Source organism: Tupaia chinensis, unplaced genomic scaffold, assembly GCF_000334495.1.
Source record: "Tupaia chinensis unplaced genomic scaffold, TupChi_1.0 Scaffold000028_1, whole genome shotgun sequence".
Lineage (NCBI taxonomy): Eukaryota > Metazoa > Chordata > Mammalia > Scandentia > Tupaiidae > Tupaia > Tupaia belangeri.
Genome location: NW_006159458.1, coordinates 158960 through 174674, shown reverse-complemented (window position 1 = coordinate 174674; position 15715 = coordinate 158960). Strand labels below are relative to the sequence as shown.

The 15715-nt window shown below is 41.8% G+C and overlaps 1 protein-coding gene across 10 annotated transcripts in view; it reads right to left on the bottom strand.

The window, feature by feature from the left end:
* Positions 1–15715, bottom strand: part of CAPRIN2 (caprin family member 2) — a 67750-nt gene that overhangs the window by 1665 nt on the left and 50370 nt on the right. For 5 of the 10 annotated variants that reach the window (XM_006140244.3, XM_006140245.3, XM_006140240.3 and 2 more), the window contains exons 13-18: positions 13920–14024; positions 11542–11685; positions 8040–8208; positions 3893–4078; positions 2312–2412; positions 1068–1131 (exon numbers count right to left, since the gene is read on the bottom strand). In XM_006140244.3, the coding sequence (XP_006140306.1) occupies positions 1068–1131; positions 2312–2412; positions 3893–4078; positions 8040–8208; positions 11542–11685; positions 13920–14024 (769 nt within the window). The remainder of the gene's footprint in view (positions 1–1067; positions 1132–2311; positions 2413–3892; positions 4079–8039; positions 8209–11541; positions 11686–13919; positions 14025–15715) is intronic. The other 5 variants (XM_006140241.3, XM_014587144.2, XM_006140242.3 and 2 more) reach the window with 3 other exon arrangements.

Sequence of the window (15715 nt, the reverse complement as noted above, 5' to 3'; positions counted from 1 at the left end):
TCCCAGTGGAGATGGCCATTCTGCAATCCATTCTCCTCCATTCTCCTCTCAGGAATTTGGGCATGCACACACGCACCTGGGTATGGTTTTTCAAGCCACTGGGTCTGGGACTCAAACCATGGTTTGTCAAGTGAAAGTTTAGTGCTTTAACTAACATGCCACCTGCTGGTTCCTTGCTGCTTGTTTTTTTTTTTTTTTTTTTTTCATTTAAAAACTCAGCTCACACCAGGAAGCTTTAATATTCTATGTGCGGTATAAAAGCACTGTTCAGATATAAGGCAAAGGTATGTGATCACTGGTGACTTTGCTAAAAGGAAAAGACTGTTTGCCCGTTACAAAGTTTATCTTCAGTAATTCTTGACTGCCTGTTATACTGAGTCTTTTAATAGTCCCTTTCACAGTTCAAAACATTTTATAAATATCCTGCTTTTGTTTCAAGTTACTGTGTCTTTATTGTTGCTTACTGTAATCCATCAAGGTGGTAACACTTGTAACTAGATGTGCCCGTTTATTATAAAAGCCATTATCCTGGGGATTGGCAGATGGCGTAATGGCTACATCCCTGGACTCCTAAGTAGGCAACCACAGACCAGGCGCATGTGCATGCCTGCTCAAAATCCCAAGAGGAGAACGGAAGAGACTGTGGCATGGCCATCCCTCCCAGAGCGGGGGGCGAGGGGAGGAGGATTTCTTGCTTTCTGTCCGTCTCTCCAGTGAACATACACACTCTAAAGCAAAAATCTCCCTTTAAAAAAAAAATTACCCTGAAACATTTCAAGAAGTCAGTCCAGTGAATACATATACATAAGGTTAAACTGTGTCCTGGTGCCAAGCAATTTTTTTTTAATTAAAAAAAACTTTTAATTAAACTGACAATTGGTTTCCATAGCCTTTCTAGTCTAGGTATCTTCCCAGTATGTTAGCACAACACTTAAGCAGACTGAAAGTCCCAACAAGATAAATGCTAAAAGCAATGAGCTTTGGAGAGAATTTGACAGACAATACGAATTGAACTAGAGGCATATTCTGAGTAAATAATCTACTATTCGAGAGTTAATCATCCTTACCTCTTGAATTTGCTCGAGGACCACCAGATGTCCCTCCTCGTTTATAACACTGCTGGATGTTATCCTAAAATGAACACATAATATTGACCCTGGCACTCAAACTGCAGGACCACAATTAGTTACTACATAGGATTACTGACTAGTTGATCTGTAAGACAGAAGTCCTTTTAGTTCTTCATCTGGCCTTCCCAACGAAGAGCTCTTATGTTTCCAAACATCAAGAAAAGCAAAGCAGGGGTCAGTAGGTAGGGGATGGGTGACTGCAGTTCAAGTTCCGGACCTGGTGGCTTGCTTCCTCACTTTCCCTCTCTTTCTCTGGTGAGCACATGTGCCTTACAGCAAATTAAAAAATAACAACAGGGACTAGAAGATGGGGTAGCCATTACATTGCTGGGCTCCCACATGGCTGATCACAGTCCAAGTCCCAAACTCGGTGGCTAGAAAATCATGCCAGGCATGCATGTGCGTGAGTTTCCAAGATCCTGGGAGAATGGAGAAAGGATGTGGTGTGGCCATCCAACATGGACAGTAATTTTTCACTTTCCCTCTCAGTGTTTCTGTTTCTGTTTCTCTGTCTCTCTGGCAAGCACACACAGTGTAAAGCAAAAACCGCTTTTTTTTTTTTTTAAAGGGGGCCTCTGCTATACACAAGCTAAGTTAAAGGGTCGTCACAGCAAACACTCGCAGGCTCTGGGCTCAGCCCTGATGTGTCAGGCGACAGGGCACCACTGGGTGAGGCTACACGGAAGCCCAGGTTTGGGTCCTGAGTCAACATGACCCTGACGGGCTTGTCTGTAATCCTACCTGGCTGGAAGGCTCAGGGGAGAATCGTGGCCTGGCAAGACCCTGTCAAGGGTATCTGTTTTCTGTGTCTATCTCTGCCATTCTCTCATGAAAGAAACAAATGACAACCTTAAACACATATATGTCATGGGCTCTGGAGTTAAGAAATTAGTGTTTTATTCTTGTATGGTTTACTTGCTGAGAGACCGTAGACAAGTTATTTAACTTCTAAGCCTCAGTTGCTCTTACACGGTAGAGGAGTAATTAAGGTAAATAACATGATTAATAAAGTCCTTAACATTTTCAAAGATCCATATAACTGCCACAGTTGTCATTTATCCTCAAGTGATTGGAAAAACTTCCAACTTTCTCTAAGAGTGTACTTCTACAGAACAAATTATGACTGCCACAGTTGAATCACCAGCTTACCATCCACAACTATAGTAACTGTTCATACTTACCCTTTGGGAATAAGGGGTCCCAGGGTATTCTCTAGCTTGGAACTGCAGCTGGCTATAATTTCCATTAGAAACTGAAGGAGTTCCTCTGTAAGTATCAAAACCTAACAAACAAACAAAGGACTTACACAGAATTATGGGCAAAATCACACTGCACTTTAAAGTAGTCCAGTTCTATACCACTTTAGTTTTTTAGAGGTTTTTGTTTTGCTTTGCCGTAGGGTACATGTACTCATGGGGGCGGGATGGGGGTGGGATAGGACAGTACAGTGAGAAGTGAGAAATCACCGCCTCTGGGGGGGATGGCCAGGCCACACTTCCTTCTCCATCCTCCTCCTGAGATCTTGATCACACGAGAGCAGCGTGATTCTCAAGCCACGGAGTCCAGGACTCAAACTGTGGTCGGCCACGAGGGAGTCCAGTGACATAACCGCTACACCACCTGCTGGCCCCTCTATACCACTTTTAAAGTTAAAGAGGAACCAACAGGTAGAGTGAAGGTTAAAGCACTGAATCGCATATAGCTGACTGTGGTTCAAGTCCCGGAGCCAGTGCTTGAAAATCACACCAGGCAAATGCACATACGTGCCCAGAATCTGGAGAAGGGACTCTGGCATGGCCATCCCCTCGGGGGGTGACTTCTCACTGCCCCTCCCATGGCAAATGTCCACTCTATAGCAAAAATAAATAAAGAAATAATAAAAAACAAACTTTAAAAAATAAGTTAAATAGATCGTAAATGCCAACTTTAGATTTATGCCTTCTTTAAGCAAACTCTAGTAAAATCGCTTCCACAGTAAGACATACACTTACAAACTTAAGCGAGGTTTAGACATTTACTACTGCTAGCATATGGGTGGGGGTTAGGGAAGGATTGTAGGTAAGCAATGAAGCACTACGAGTGTTTTTGCTAATACCACGCAGCAACTAGAATGTTTGGAACAGTTACATAAACTTGAGAGAATATTAACATTATATTGTCTCTAATTCTATTCTTATCTAGGGTTTAGTCTGATAGACAAATAACTGGAAAATAGGAACTAGTTATGACATTTTTAGCAGAGTCAAGTCTATGAATACGAGAAACAAATCATTCAAATATAAAAACCAAAATATATCCTTTAAACAAGATGGTCAAACCTTTCTATCTTAGTTACATCATAGGATCAATCTGCTTTGCATTAAGGAAATTAGTTCCTGTCAGAGAAAATCAGTATATTTAAAAACTATATTATTGGGACCAGCAGTTGGCATAATGGCTATGTCACTGGACTCCCATGTAGTCGACCCCAGTTCGAGTCCCAGACCTGATGGCTTAAACTCATGCCAGAAGTGTGTGCGTGCGTGCCCAAGATCCCAGGAGAATGGAGGAGAAGGGATTGCGGCGTGGCCATTCCCCCGGGGGGGTGATTTCTCACTTTCTGTATCTCTGTCTTTCCAGCGAGCCCAAGCGCCCTATAGCAAAAACCTCTCAACAACAACAACAACAACAACAAAAAGTAAAAACTATATTATCAGAAACAGAAAATAAGCTGGAGAATACACAGACAAAATAATTCAGTATAAAGTATGTTCAGAGCATACCTTTATAACCACCAGGGGACCGATAGGAATTGGTCAGTAATCTCCCACCACGAGCACACCCTCTAACAGATCCTCGGCTGTTGACAAATGGCTGAGTAGGTCTGGGAAATACATTCGTCTGTGCTGGGTAAAAGGCAAGGCTACCATTGCTTACTTGAATAGTTCCATCAGGATGATAATTTGCTGCTGAAAGAAATGGTTTTAGAGTCTATTACTTAAATGATAATGAAGGTCCAATGATTAAACTTACAAGGCAGCATATCAAAACCTCATACTTTCTCCCTTAAAAACAAAACAAAAAACAGAATTTGGGCCAGCCCAGAGCCTGGATGTGAGCTGGATCCCAAGTGACTGGCAGTGTGGTTCAGTCCCAGAAACGGTGTCTTGAAAAACACTCGTGCACATGCCTGAACACTCGGAATCCTGAAAAGAGGGAAAGATGGAGAAGCCTGCAGTGCGACCGTTCTCCACGCAGATTGCTTTCTTGCTTTACCTGTCTATCTCTGGTGAGCACACATGCCCTCAGACAAATTTTAAAACACAACATATTTTTATATGTGTTTGTGTGTGTAAAAAATGCAATATTAGGGACCAGCAGTTAGCATAATGGCTATGTCACTGGACTCTCATGTAGCTGACCGTGGTTCAGGTCCTGGATCCGGTGGCTTGAACTCATGCCAAGTGCATGTGCGTGTGTGTGCGTGCCCAAGATCCTGAGAGGAGAATGGAGGAGAAGGGATTGCAGCATGGCCATGGGGAGAGAAGGTGTTGCCGGCGGGCCCCCCCCCGGGGGGGGGGGGTGATTTCTCTCTTTCTGTCTGTCTCTGTCTATCTGGCAAGCACATGCGCCCTATAGCAAAAACCTCTCAAAAAAAAGATATTGTGGGCCAGCAGGTGGCATGGTGGTTAAGTCGCTGGACTCCCAGATGGTTGACCAAAGTCTGAATCCTGTAGTTGGCTTGAAAAATCACACTGGGCATGTGCGCATGCATGCCCAAAATCCTCAGAGGAGAATGGATTGCAGCATGGCCAACCCCCTGGGGGAGGGGGGTGATTTCTCACATTCCCTCTCTGGCAAGTGTATGTGCTCTATGGCGAAAACCTAAAAAAAGAAAACCTAAAAAAAAAATTTTTTTAATCAAAAGACATTATACGATACTACTTAAGAACAATCAAAGTCAGACAGTCAAAACAGAACGGCAGTTGCCAATGGTTGGAAGGAGAAGAGAAGGGATTAGTGCTAAAACACGTACAGAGTTTTTCGGGTAGGGAAGATGATGAACTTCTGGAGTTACATGGTGGTGATGGCTGCACTGCTTGGATATAGATTATGCCACAGAACTGTACACTCAAAAATGGTTCAAATGGGGCCAGCCAGGCGGCATGGTGGTAAGACAGCTAGATCTCCCGTGGCCGTGTACATGGTGCAAGCCCCAGACCTGGTGACTTGAAAACTATGCCAGGCATGTGTGTATTCATGCCCCAAATCCCAAGCTCTTCTCACGCTGTACACACTAGGTACACACGTGCCCATGATCTGGGCTTGCTGAGGCTCAGAGTGGGATCGCTGCATAAAGACCATGTCGGGGGAAGCCCATCTCCTTCCATATTGTCGGTCTCTGTCTCCCTCTCATGAAAGAAACTTTTTTTAAACAAGTAGTTGGGCCGGCAGGTCATATGGAGGTTAAGGCACTGGATCTCACATGGCCAGCTCTGAGGTTCAAGTACTGGACCTGACAGTTTGAGAATCATGCCAAGCATGTGTGCATGCATGCCAAAAATCCTGAGAGGAGAGTGGAAGAGACTGCAGTGTGGCTATCCCCCACAACCACTCCTCCAGTGTGCCCTACAGCAAAAACAAAAAAGTGGTTAAAATAGCAGTTTTCATGTTATGTATATTTTAACACAACTACAAAAAAACAAAAGGTAAGTCAATGAGAATTTATGACAAAAATATCCTGTATGTAAATCAACTGCTCTATTTGTCAACAGTCTAGGTGAGAACAGGATGAGTTCATCTGTGGCTAGGTCCAGGACTGACAATTATGATGTCCTTTTTTCAAGAGAGATTTTTGCTATATGGAGCATGCACTCACCAGTGAAACAGAAAGCAAGAAATCACTTCCCAGGGGGATGGCCACACCACAATTCCCTCTCTTCCACTTTTTTCTTGGAATCTTAGACACACACACATGCACACACGCTTGCTCCACAAGAGTTTCAAGCTACCTGGTCCAGGACTCAAACTGTGGTCGACTATGTGGGAGTCCAGTGACATAACCATTACGCCATCTGCTGATCTCCTATTACATCATTTGATTAACACATTCACAAAAATGCTCCGGTCATTTGCTGAAGCTTAAGTTTCAACAGGGGTCAAACGGCAATACGAAAAATCTAAAAGTGCTTCATAAATTAAGAAATAAGTAGAAGCAGATACAAAGATGCCATTCTTTCATGATTTAAAACAGCATGAAAGGGGCCAGCAGCTGACATTGTGGTTAAAGCACTAGTCTCTCACATGGCCAACCGTGGTTCAAGTCCTAGACCTGGAGGCTTGCTTTCTCATTTTTACTCTCTCATTGTCTCTATCTTGTGAATGCACATGTACTATGCCAAATTTAAAAATGAATGAAAATAAATAAAATTAAATAAATTGTTCTTAAAAAAAAGCATGAAAGATCAAAATGATCGAAATGGTCTTCCATCACTAAACAAACAGAACAAAAGGCACACTGAGTTAGATCTTCACATTAGTCCATACTTCATTGTAAAAAAGGAGAAAAGAGAGAACGTCAGAACTGTTCTAAAGCTTCACTGAAAGGCAACTGGTGGGCTAGCCTTCTGGCCTAGAGGTTAAAGGAGTCAGATCCCATAGAACTGACCATGATTTGATCCCAGTCACAGCTGCCTGAAAAACATGCCATGGGCATGTGCATACATGCCCCAAATCCTGACAGTAGGGGAGACAGAGGGAATGGGATTGTGGCAGGACTACGCCACATTAGGGGGATGCTTTCTTCTTCTGTATCTCTGTTTCTGTGTTTCTCTCTGGCAAACACACATGACTTCTGACAAATAAAAAAAAAAAAGAAGAAAAAGAAAAAGAAATGCAACTGAATGGTAAGCTGTCTACCTTATCAATCTATTGTAGTCAAAGCAATTAAAATTTTTTAATAATTATTTATTTGTTTCTATTATTTTTTTTAATTTGCCCAGAGAGAGACAGAGAGAAAGTGAGAAAGCAAGCTGCCAGGTCTGGGACTCAAACCACAGTTGGCCATTTGGGAGTCCAGCACCCTTAACCATCACGCCACATGCTGGCCCCAGCAATTAAACTTTTAAGAACATACAAACCAGGTCAGCAGGTGGCATGGTGGTTAAGGTGCTGGACTCCCACATGGTCGACCGAAGTCTGAGACCTGGACTTGGTGGCTTGTTTTCTCACTTTCCCTCTTTCTGTCTCTCTCTGGTCAAATTAAAAAATAATAATAAAATTACGTAAACAATTCTTAAAAAAAAAAAAAATGGAAAGGAAAAAAGAGCATACAAGCCTACTTCATGGTTAAATCAATCACCTAAGTTCTAGCTCTACAAAGGTTAAAAATAATAGGTAAGCTTGGGACCAGCAGGTGGTATGGTGGTCAAAGAGCTAGACTCCCACATGGACGACAGCAGTTCAAGTTCTGGACCTGGTCGTTTGCTTTCTCACTTTCCTTTTCCCTCTCTCTCTCTGGTAAAATTAAAAAATAATAATAATAATTAATTAAAGAATTATTTTAAAAAGTAAAAAACAGGAGCCAGCAGGTGGTGTGATGGTTAAGTGCGCTGGACTCCCACATAGCCAATCACAGTTCGAGTCCCAGACCTAGCGGCTTGCTTTGTCCCTTTCTCTCTCTCTCTCTCTCTCTCTCTCTCTCTCTCTCTCAGCAACATCACACAAATAATAAAGTTAAATAACTAAAAAAAAATAAGAGGTAAACTTGACTGAACAGAGGAAAAGCCATTAGGTATTTCTCAATACTTTTGAAATATGTGAAAAATAAATCTTCCTAGTCAGGAAAGAACTAAGGAGTCACCACAAGCTTGCTTCCCATTCAATTAGCTGTCACCTAAGGTCTCGGAACATCATATGGACACGACATACCAGTCTCTTGAGAAAGGACGGTCTGTTCCACGTGTATAGCTGGCAGTTGGCACTGTGGTGGTGTCTGTGTACTTGCTGTAGTAAAACTTTGATTGTAGCCGGGTGAATAAGGGGACTCTTTTATTTCCTGTTCTTTCCGTGGAGGCAGAGGTGCATTAACATTAAATACCTTCAAAGAGAAGTATACACCAAGTCATTGGGGAAGTTTCACAGAAAATGCTTAATGGTGGCATCCAGCAAAACTGTGACAGTCAAAACCTTCTATTTCATGGGCAAAGCACTTGAGTAGACTTTTCTCAAGATGCTGTATGGCACATGGAAACATGCTCAGCATCAAAACCACAGTGAGACACCACTTTGCACCCATTAGGACAGCTACTAGGGAAAAGATTATAAGCGTTAGTGAGGATGTGGAGAAACTGGAACCCTAACGCATGGCAGGCAGGAATGTAAAATGGTACAGCCACTGGGGAAAATGGTATGAAGGGTCCTCAAAAAGTCAAACATACTGGGTTGCCGGAAAAGTCACGGTGCATTTTTGCATAGAAAAAATACATCATGACTTTTCCGGCAACCCAACAGCATGACCGTATGATCCACCAATTTTACTCCTAAGTAGATACCCAAAAGAACTGCAAGGGAGACTTGAATAGATATTTGCACACCAATGCTCACGGCAGCATTCCACTTAATAGCCACATGGTAGAAACGACCCAAGTGTCTGTCAACAGATCAATGGATAAACAAAATGAAACGTACGTATAAAATGTAGTATTACTGAGCCATAAAAACAAATACAATTCTGGTAAATGCTATAACGTGGACAAGCCCTGAAAACATACTAAGAGAGAAATATGTTATACACGAAAGAACAAAAACTGTATGCTTTCACTTGTAAGAGGTACCTAGGACAGGTATATTCATAGAGATAGACAGTCAAGTAGAGGCTATGGGGTCTGAGGGAGGGAGAAAAGGGCGTTCCTGTTTAATAGGTACAGAGTTCCTGTTTGGGATGAGGAAAAGGCTCTGGATATGGGGAGAATGGTTGTACAGCATGAGGAATGCCACTAACCTGTACACTTTAAAACAGTAAAATTTTGGGACGAGCAGGTGGCCTGGTGGTTAAGGCACTGAATATTCCCACGTGGCCGACCATGGTTCAAGTCCTGGACCTAGCAGCTGCTTTTTCACTTACTCTCTCTGTATCTCTCTCTGGTCAAATTAAAATAAATGAATGAATAAATAAAAAGTTAAATAAATAATTCTTTAAAAAAAAGGTAAATTTTATGTTATGTATATTTTACCACAGGAAAAAATACTCTATTTGATTCCTGACAGAATTATACCTAAGAGTAAAAGTTCATCTTCCTATTATACTACCATAATATCCTTTCTGGGAGTAAGAGCTATATAGAAGAGAGTCCTCTTATAAAAATTAAAGATGAATGAAATAATTAACTACTTCCTGCATTTTTACCATGTGGCAGGCAATGACCTGTCTAGATCCCAGTCATTGTTTATAAAATAATGTTTCTAGTACAGTAAGTCCCTTATCTTTTCTTTTTAATAGCAGAGAATAACTAACATATTACATGTTTAAGACTTTGTCTTTCTTGCCTTCCACCTTCAGAATAAAATGTGAGCTCCTTGAACATAAAGACATGTCCTTTTTTCATTAGTACAACCCCAGTGATTAAGAACAGTGCCTGAGTGGGGCTGGCAAGTGGCATGGTGGTTAAAGGCGTTGGACTCCCACATGGCCAACCACGGTTCAAGTCTCGGACCTGGCAGCTTGCTTTCTCACTTCCTCTTTCTCTCTCTGTCTCTCTCTGATCAAACTGGAAAATAATAATGACATAATAATAAATAAAGTTAATTTTTTTTTAAAAAAAGAACAGTGCCCGACTCTGTAACTGCCCATAATAAATGACCAATTTGAACAGGATAGGCAAAAAGTAAGAGAAGACAGCATGGCTTGGTATTATGGCATGAATGTACAGGCAGACTCAGGACTAGTCTGGCAGGTTATACTAGACTTCAAAAAATACTGTGGAGCAAAAGATTCAATTTCATTCTGTCACAGACCACTGTTGGCTTTTAATTAAATGAAAGAAAAATCTGGTAAGGCCAACATGGCAATACTGCACAGGACGGGCCGACAGTGACAGAGAGGAAACAAGGAAACTCAGGTATTCTGACAGGAGTCTGAATTCAATAGGCCAGCCTCCTGCATTATGCCAGGTTTCCATTGCTACTCTGCCAGCCCTGCCCCACTGTCCTTGCGAAGTATGTGGACTAGGACATCAAACACCATCAAGGAAGGTGCTTATGGGCTCATCAAGGTTTTTAAATTTTCTCTGAAGGACACCTTTAAACTTGCCTGTGTTTAGAGAATAAACATACAAATCTAATTGTATTATGACTTTTAAAAAAGTCTTAAACTATAATTTATAGAGGAAGATGTCATTCAAAACACTACACAGCGGGACCAGCAGATGGTGTAGTGGTTACATCACTGGACTCCCACATGGTCAACCACAGTTTGAGTCCTAGGTACAGCAGCTTCAAACTCACACTGGGCACATTGCAAGCGTACCCAAAATTCCAAGAAGAGAATGGAGGAAAAGGGACTATAGCGTGGTTGTTTCCCACCCCTCACCCCCGGTAAAGAGTGATTTCTTGCTTTGATGGTCTCTCCAGCAAGCGCATGTGCCCAATAGCAAAAATCTCTCTAAAAAAAAAAAACAAAAAACAAACAAACAAAAAAACCTACACAAATCATACAAATCAAAGTTTTTTGTTTTTTGGTTTTTTTTTTTGGAGAGGGTTTTCGCTATAGGGCTTGTGCACTCGCCAGACAGACAGAGAGAGACATAGAGACAGTAAGCGAGAAATCACCCCCCAGGGGGGATGGTCACGCCGCAATCCCTTCGCCTCCATTCTCCTCTCGGGATCTTGAGCACGCACGCACACGCGCCCGGCGTGAGTTTGAAGCCACCGGGTCCGGGACGCGAACCGCAGTCGACTACGTGGGAGTCCAGCGACATAGCCATTACGCTAACTGCTGGTTCCCACAAATCAAAGTTTTAACAACAATGGAACACCTAAGGATGTGTCCTATATTTGAGGTCATTGATGCTGTGGGACATCAGTAGTGCGATATTAGTAATGATTAGTATTTATTATTAAGGCCTGGTTAGAAACTCCTGTTTCTCATGCACAGTTGCTTTGTTTAATATGGGCCCTTGACTTTGCCTGCTTCTACTTTTCAAAGGGCTCAATGAATGCTGATAGAACACCCAATTCAAAATTCTAGAGGTAAGGTATTCAATAGTCTGTCAGAAACGGTGTTTCTAGGGGGCAAATGTAAATGCAACCAGCCCAAATGAGAGCAATATGAAAGGCAAACATTTTCACATAGAACCCAACCACAAATGTAAGAGAAACAATGGCCCGTAACAGGAACAATGAACTGCGATTGCCGTTCCCATTTCATACTCACTGTCTGCATGGCTTGAAAGGGTGCTGTGTTAATGGTTACTGAGCTACTACTCGCTGGAGGTGACTGGAAGCCCTGGTCAGAGCCCTTGGACATGGGAGGATTTGGAGAAGCTAGCGAAGACGGCTGCTTGCTTGGGGGGACTGCCTGGGGAGGAGAAATGCAGCATCAGCCAATCACCTGCCATACCACGACAATGAACTTACACTAAACCCCAGCTGGCATCAGTCAGCAAGTTCTTTAGGATGACATTTGCACACAGGAATGCAAAAGAATAGCTTTCGCTTACAATTTCAATTCTCAACTGCTGAGGATGCATGCGAGTATTTGCTTTGCACAGTCTGCTGACTAAGTCAAAGAGTCTTACTAATGATCAGCCTAACAGAGAGGGGTTGACCTTTCCATGAGCACCTAGTCCTTTTCAAACCCTGAAATGGCATTTTCTAGTTAAGAACCTAATATTGTTCCAATTCATAGCACATAATTGGGCTTAAGGAAAACCTTGTGTTAGTCAGTGTTAATTTTACTCTATTGTAAAGCTATCTTGGAAGATCTCTAAGCTGCCTAAACCATCAAACCAAACCTAAGTTAAGTACAGATGGTCCCTGACTTATAATGGTTTGACTTACAATATTTTGACTTTATGGAGATGAGGGCTTCCATTTGTTTTGTCCTTTTCAAAAATTGACAATGCCTTTGGCTTGAAATAGTGACTGCATTCTGTTTTTAACTTTTAGTACAGTGGGAAATTTTTTTTTTTAATTTAGGGGCCAGCACATGGAGTAACAGTTACATCACTAGACTCCCACATGGCCAACCACAGCTCGAGTCCCAGACCTGGCAGCTTTAAACTCATACCAGGCATGTGTGTGTGTGTGTGTGTGTGTGTGTGTGTGTATGTGTGTCTGTGTGTCTGTGTGTCTGTGTGTGTCCAAAAATCCCAGGAGGAAACTGGAAAAGGGATTGTGGGAAGGCTGTTCACCCTGGGCCAGTGATGTCTTTTCCTCTCACCTTCTCTTTCTTTCTCTCTCCAGTGAGTTGTACAGAGGCAAAAATCTCTCAAAAAAAAAAAAAAATCCAAAAACTTACTGAACAAATTTCATAAGACATTCAATGCGTTACAAAAAAATAGGCTTTGTATTCTTTGTATTAGATTATTTTACCAACTACAAGCTAATGTTCTGAGCACATTTAAAGCAGGTTAAGTTATAATGTTCAGTAGATTAGGTGTACTAAATACATCTTATTCTAGTTTAGTTTAGTTTAGTTTTGTTTTTTTTTTTTTTTTTGCTATATGGTGCATGTGCTCATGAGAGAGAGAGAGAAAAGGGAAATGAGAAATCACCCCCTAAGAGTGGATGGCCATGCCACCATCCCTTCTCCTCCATTTTGCTCTTGGGATTGTGGGCATGCACATACATGCGCCTGGTGTGCTTTTCAAGCCACCAGGTCCAGGACTCAAACTGCACAGCACACCATGTGGGATCCAGGACCTTAACCTCCATGCCCCCTGCTAGCCCATAAATGTATTTTGGACTTCTTTTCAACTCAAAATGGATTTATCAGGACATAACCCCATCATAAAACAGGCAGTATATACAAATTCTTGACATAACAGATTATAACTCTAAAGGTTTAAAAAGATACTAAAAACCAATCCCAATCAGATTATGAAAGAGACAGCTAAGAGTCACTTGGTGCAAAGCACTTCATCCTCTTCTTAAAATTAGGAACCAAATAAATTTCAGTTTACCCCAAGTCAGAAGCATAAAGTCTAATGGTTACCTATTATTTTCCTATGCTCTATAATGAGTACATATGCTCAGGTAACAGTTACTCCCCCAAATAAAATCTAGTACTTGCTAAATGACCTCCCCAAGTGCTTTCTATCCTACTAAGCCTGTATCAAAGATTTTCTCGAACTTAGCAAAATAATAAATTAGAACTGAAAGTATAATACTATCAAAATGGATTTTCACAAAATTAGGCAAAGAGAGACTTATTTCAATCTATTGCTAACATTAATAGTTATAGTTACTGAGTCTTCATTCATACAAATAAGACTGTTCTCTTAAGTAAGCCTTCATTGTCAATGTAGTGAGAAACTTGAATAAGCCTACCTAAAACTTTTTCTTTTTTCTGTTAAAAATGGGCATGCTCGTTCCATCAGATAAGGCAGTACACTATTCAGTCTACTTACATAGCAATACTACAATAGTTACCTGTGTAAGTTCCAGGACCACAACATCTACAGAAAGCAATACATTAGTAAAATACAAATGTCACAGCGTTCAACCCATCATGCTAGTACTTCATGAAACAAGCTGGTCCTGCTATTCTTTAAGACAGAAAAGAAATGAAGACAATTGGTCTTTTATTACCTCAGGAGTCTCTGAGGTCATAAACTCTGTTTCAGATCCTGAAGAAGCCTGATCAGTAGTTACCATGCAAGCATTTGAGCTACAAGTAACTGGAGAAGAAGCAGCCTAGACACAGGAAGATACAAAATACTGTGAAAGGCACGTTTTGTTCACTTTATATTTCTTGCACCGTGGGCTTCCTGATAGGTGACTCTCTTTTGAGCACACACTAGTTTACTGAGTGCCAGGAACTATTGCAAACACTTTACACATACTAATATATTTAATCGTAAAGATAATCCTGTAAGGTAGGTACAACAATCCCCATTGTAGTGACAGGCAGAGGCAAAGGAAGGTTAACTAACTTGCCCGAGATCACATTAAAATTAAGTGGCAATGGGGCCAGCAGGTGGCATAGTGGTTAAAGTGCTGGACTCCCACATGGCCAACCAGGGTTCAAGTCTAGGACCTGGTGGCTTAAAACTCATGCCTGGTGCATATGCATTCTTGCCCATAATCCTAGGAGGAGAATGGAAGAAATGAGACTATGGCATGGCCCTGCCCCTGGAAGGGTGATTTCTCACTTTCCTTCTCATTGTCTCTCTCTCTCTGTCTTTCTCCAGCAAATGCATACACCGTATGACAAAAACGTTTAAAAGACAAAAATAGGGGCTGGCAGGTGGTGTGATGGTTAAGAGCACCGGACTCCCATATGGCTGACCGTGGTTCGAGTCCTGGACCTGGCAGCTTGCTTTCTCACTCACTCCCCTGTCCCCCACTCTCTCTCTGTCCCTCTCTGGTCAAATTAAAATAAATAAAGTTAACTAAAATAATTCTTAAAAAAGTAAGTAAAATAAAAATAAGTAATTAAAAAATTCATCTGGGAATGGGGTTGTGTTCATTAAAAAAAAAATTTTTAAAGAGTGGCAAGCCAAAATTCGAACCCACAGTTTGCTAGGGCTGCCCTCTTAGGCCTGGTCACCAAAATCACACAGCTAGTTCCATCTGTACATATCAAGAGTCTTTGTTGTAGAAACAAGGCCAGATTTTGAATCTGACTCTCCCTGGCAGTCCATTAGAAGATTGATGAGTTCAGAGCACATTCAATGCCGGAGGCCCAGCTCTGCTTTCACACTCAGTGCTTCCAGCATCTTAGTGAGGACAGGTAGAAAAACAGAGGGGGCACAAATGCTCTGTTAATCAAAACAGCACCAAAGTTCTAATAAAAAATTAAGCTGACAGTATGCATAAGATAAAAATGGAGCTAAAGCACAGTAGGCCCTAACGCTGGGACAACTGAACACGATAAAGACAGTGGCCAGGAAGGAATTCCACGGCACAACAGGTATTGGAACATAACCGACACCCATAAATAACAGGAGCTAAAGTGTCGAATCTGCCCCTCTTATCTAAACATGGTTCACAGAAACCCAAGTAACAAACTTTGCTAAAAGCTGAAAACTAGTAAGTCATAACCGATGATCACTGTTTCAGTAACCTTCTGAAGGAAAGCCACAATGATATGCTGCTTTTTCTAAAGAAAGGGAGGATCAAGTTTTAAAAAGATCTTGCAGCTGCAGCAGCACAGGCAGTAGGGAGCCAGGGTACAATACTGGAGCCACGTGGGAGACCCGAGTTTGGGTCCTCGGTCACCCTGAACATGCAGGGCACACCCACACGTGCCAGCCATCCTGACGGGCTGAGAAGTTGGTGAGAGCAACATGGTGTGACGAGACACTGTCAAGAGTACCTGTCTGTCTCCTTTTCTGTCACATGAAAGGGACTTAAAAAAGGAAAAAAAAAAAAAAACTTACAAA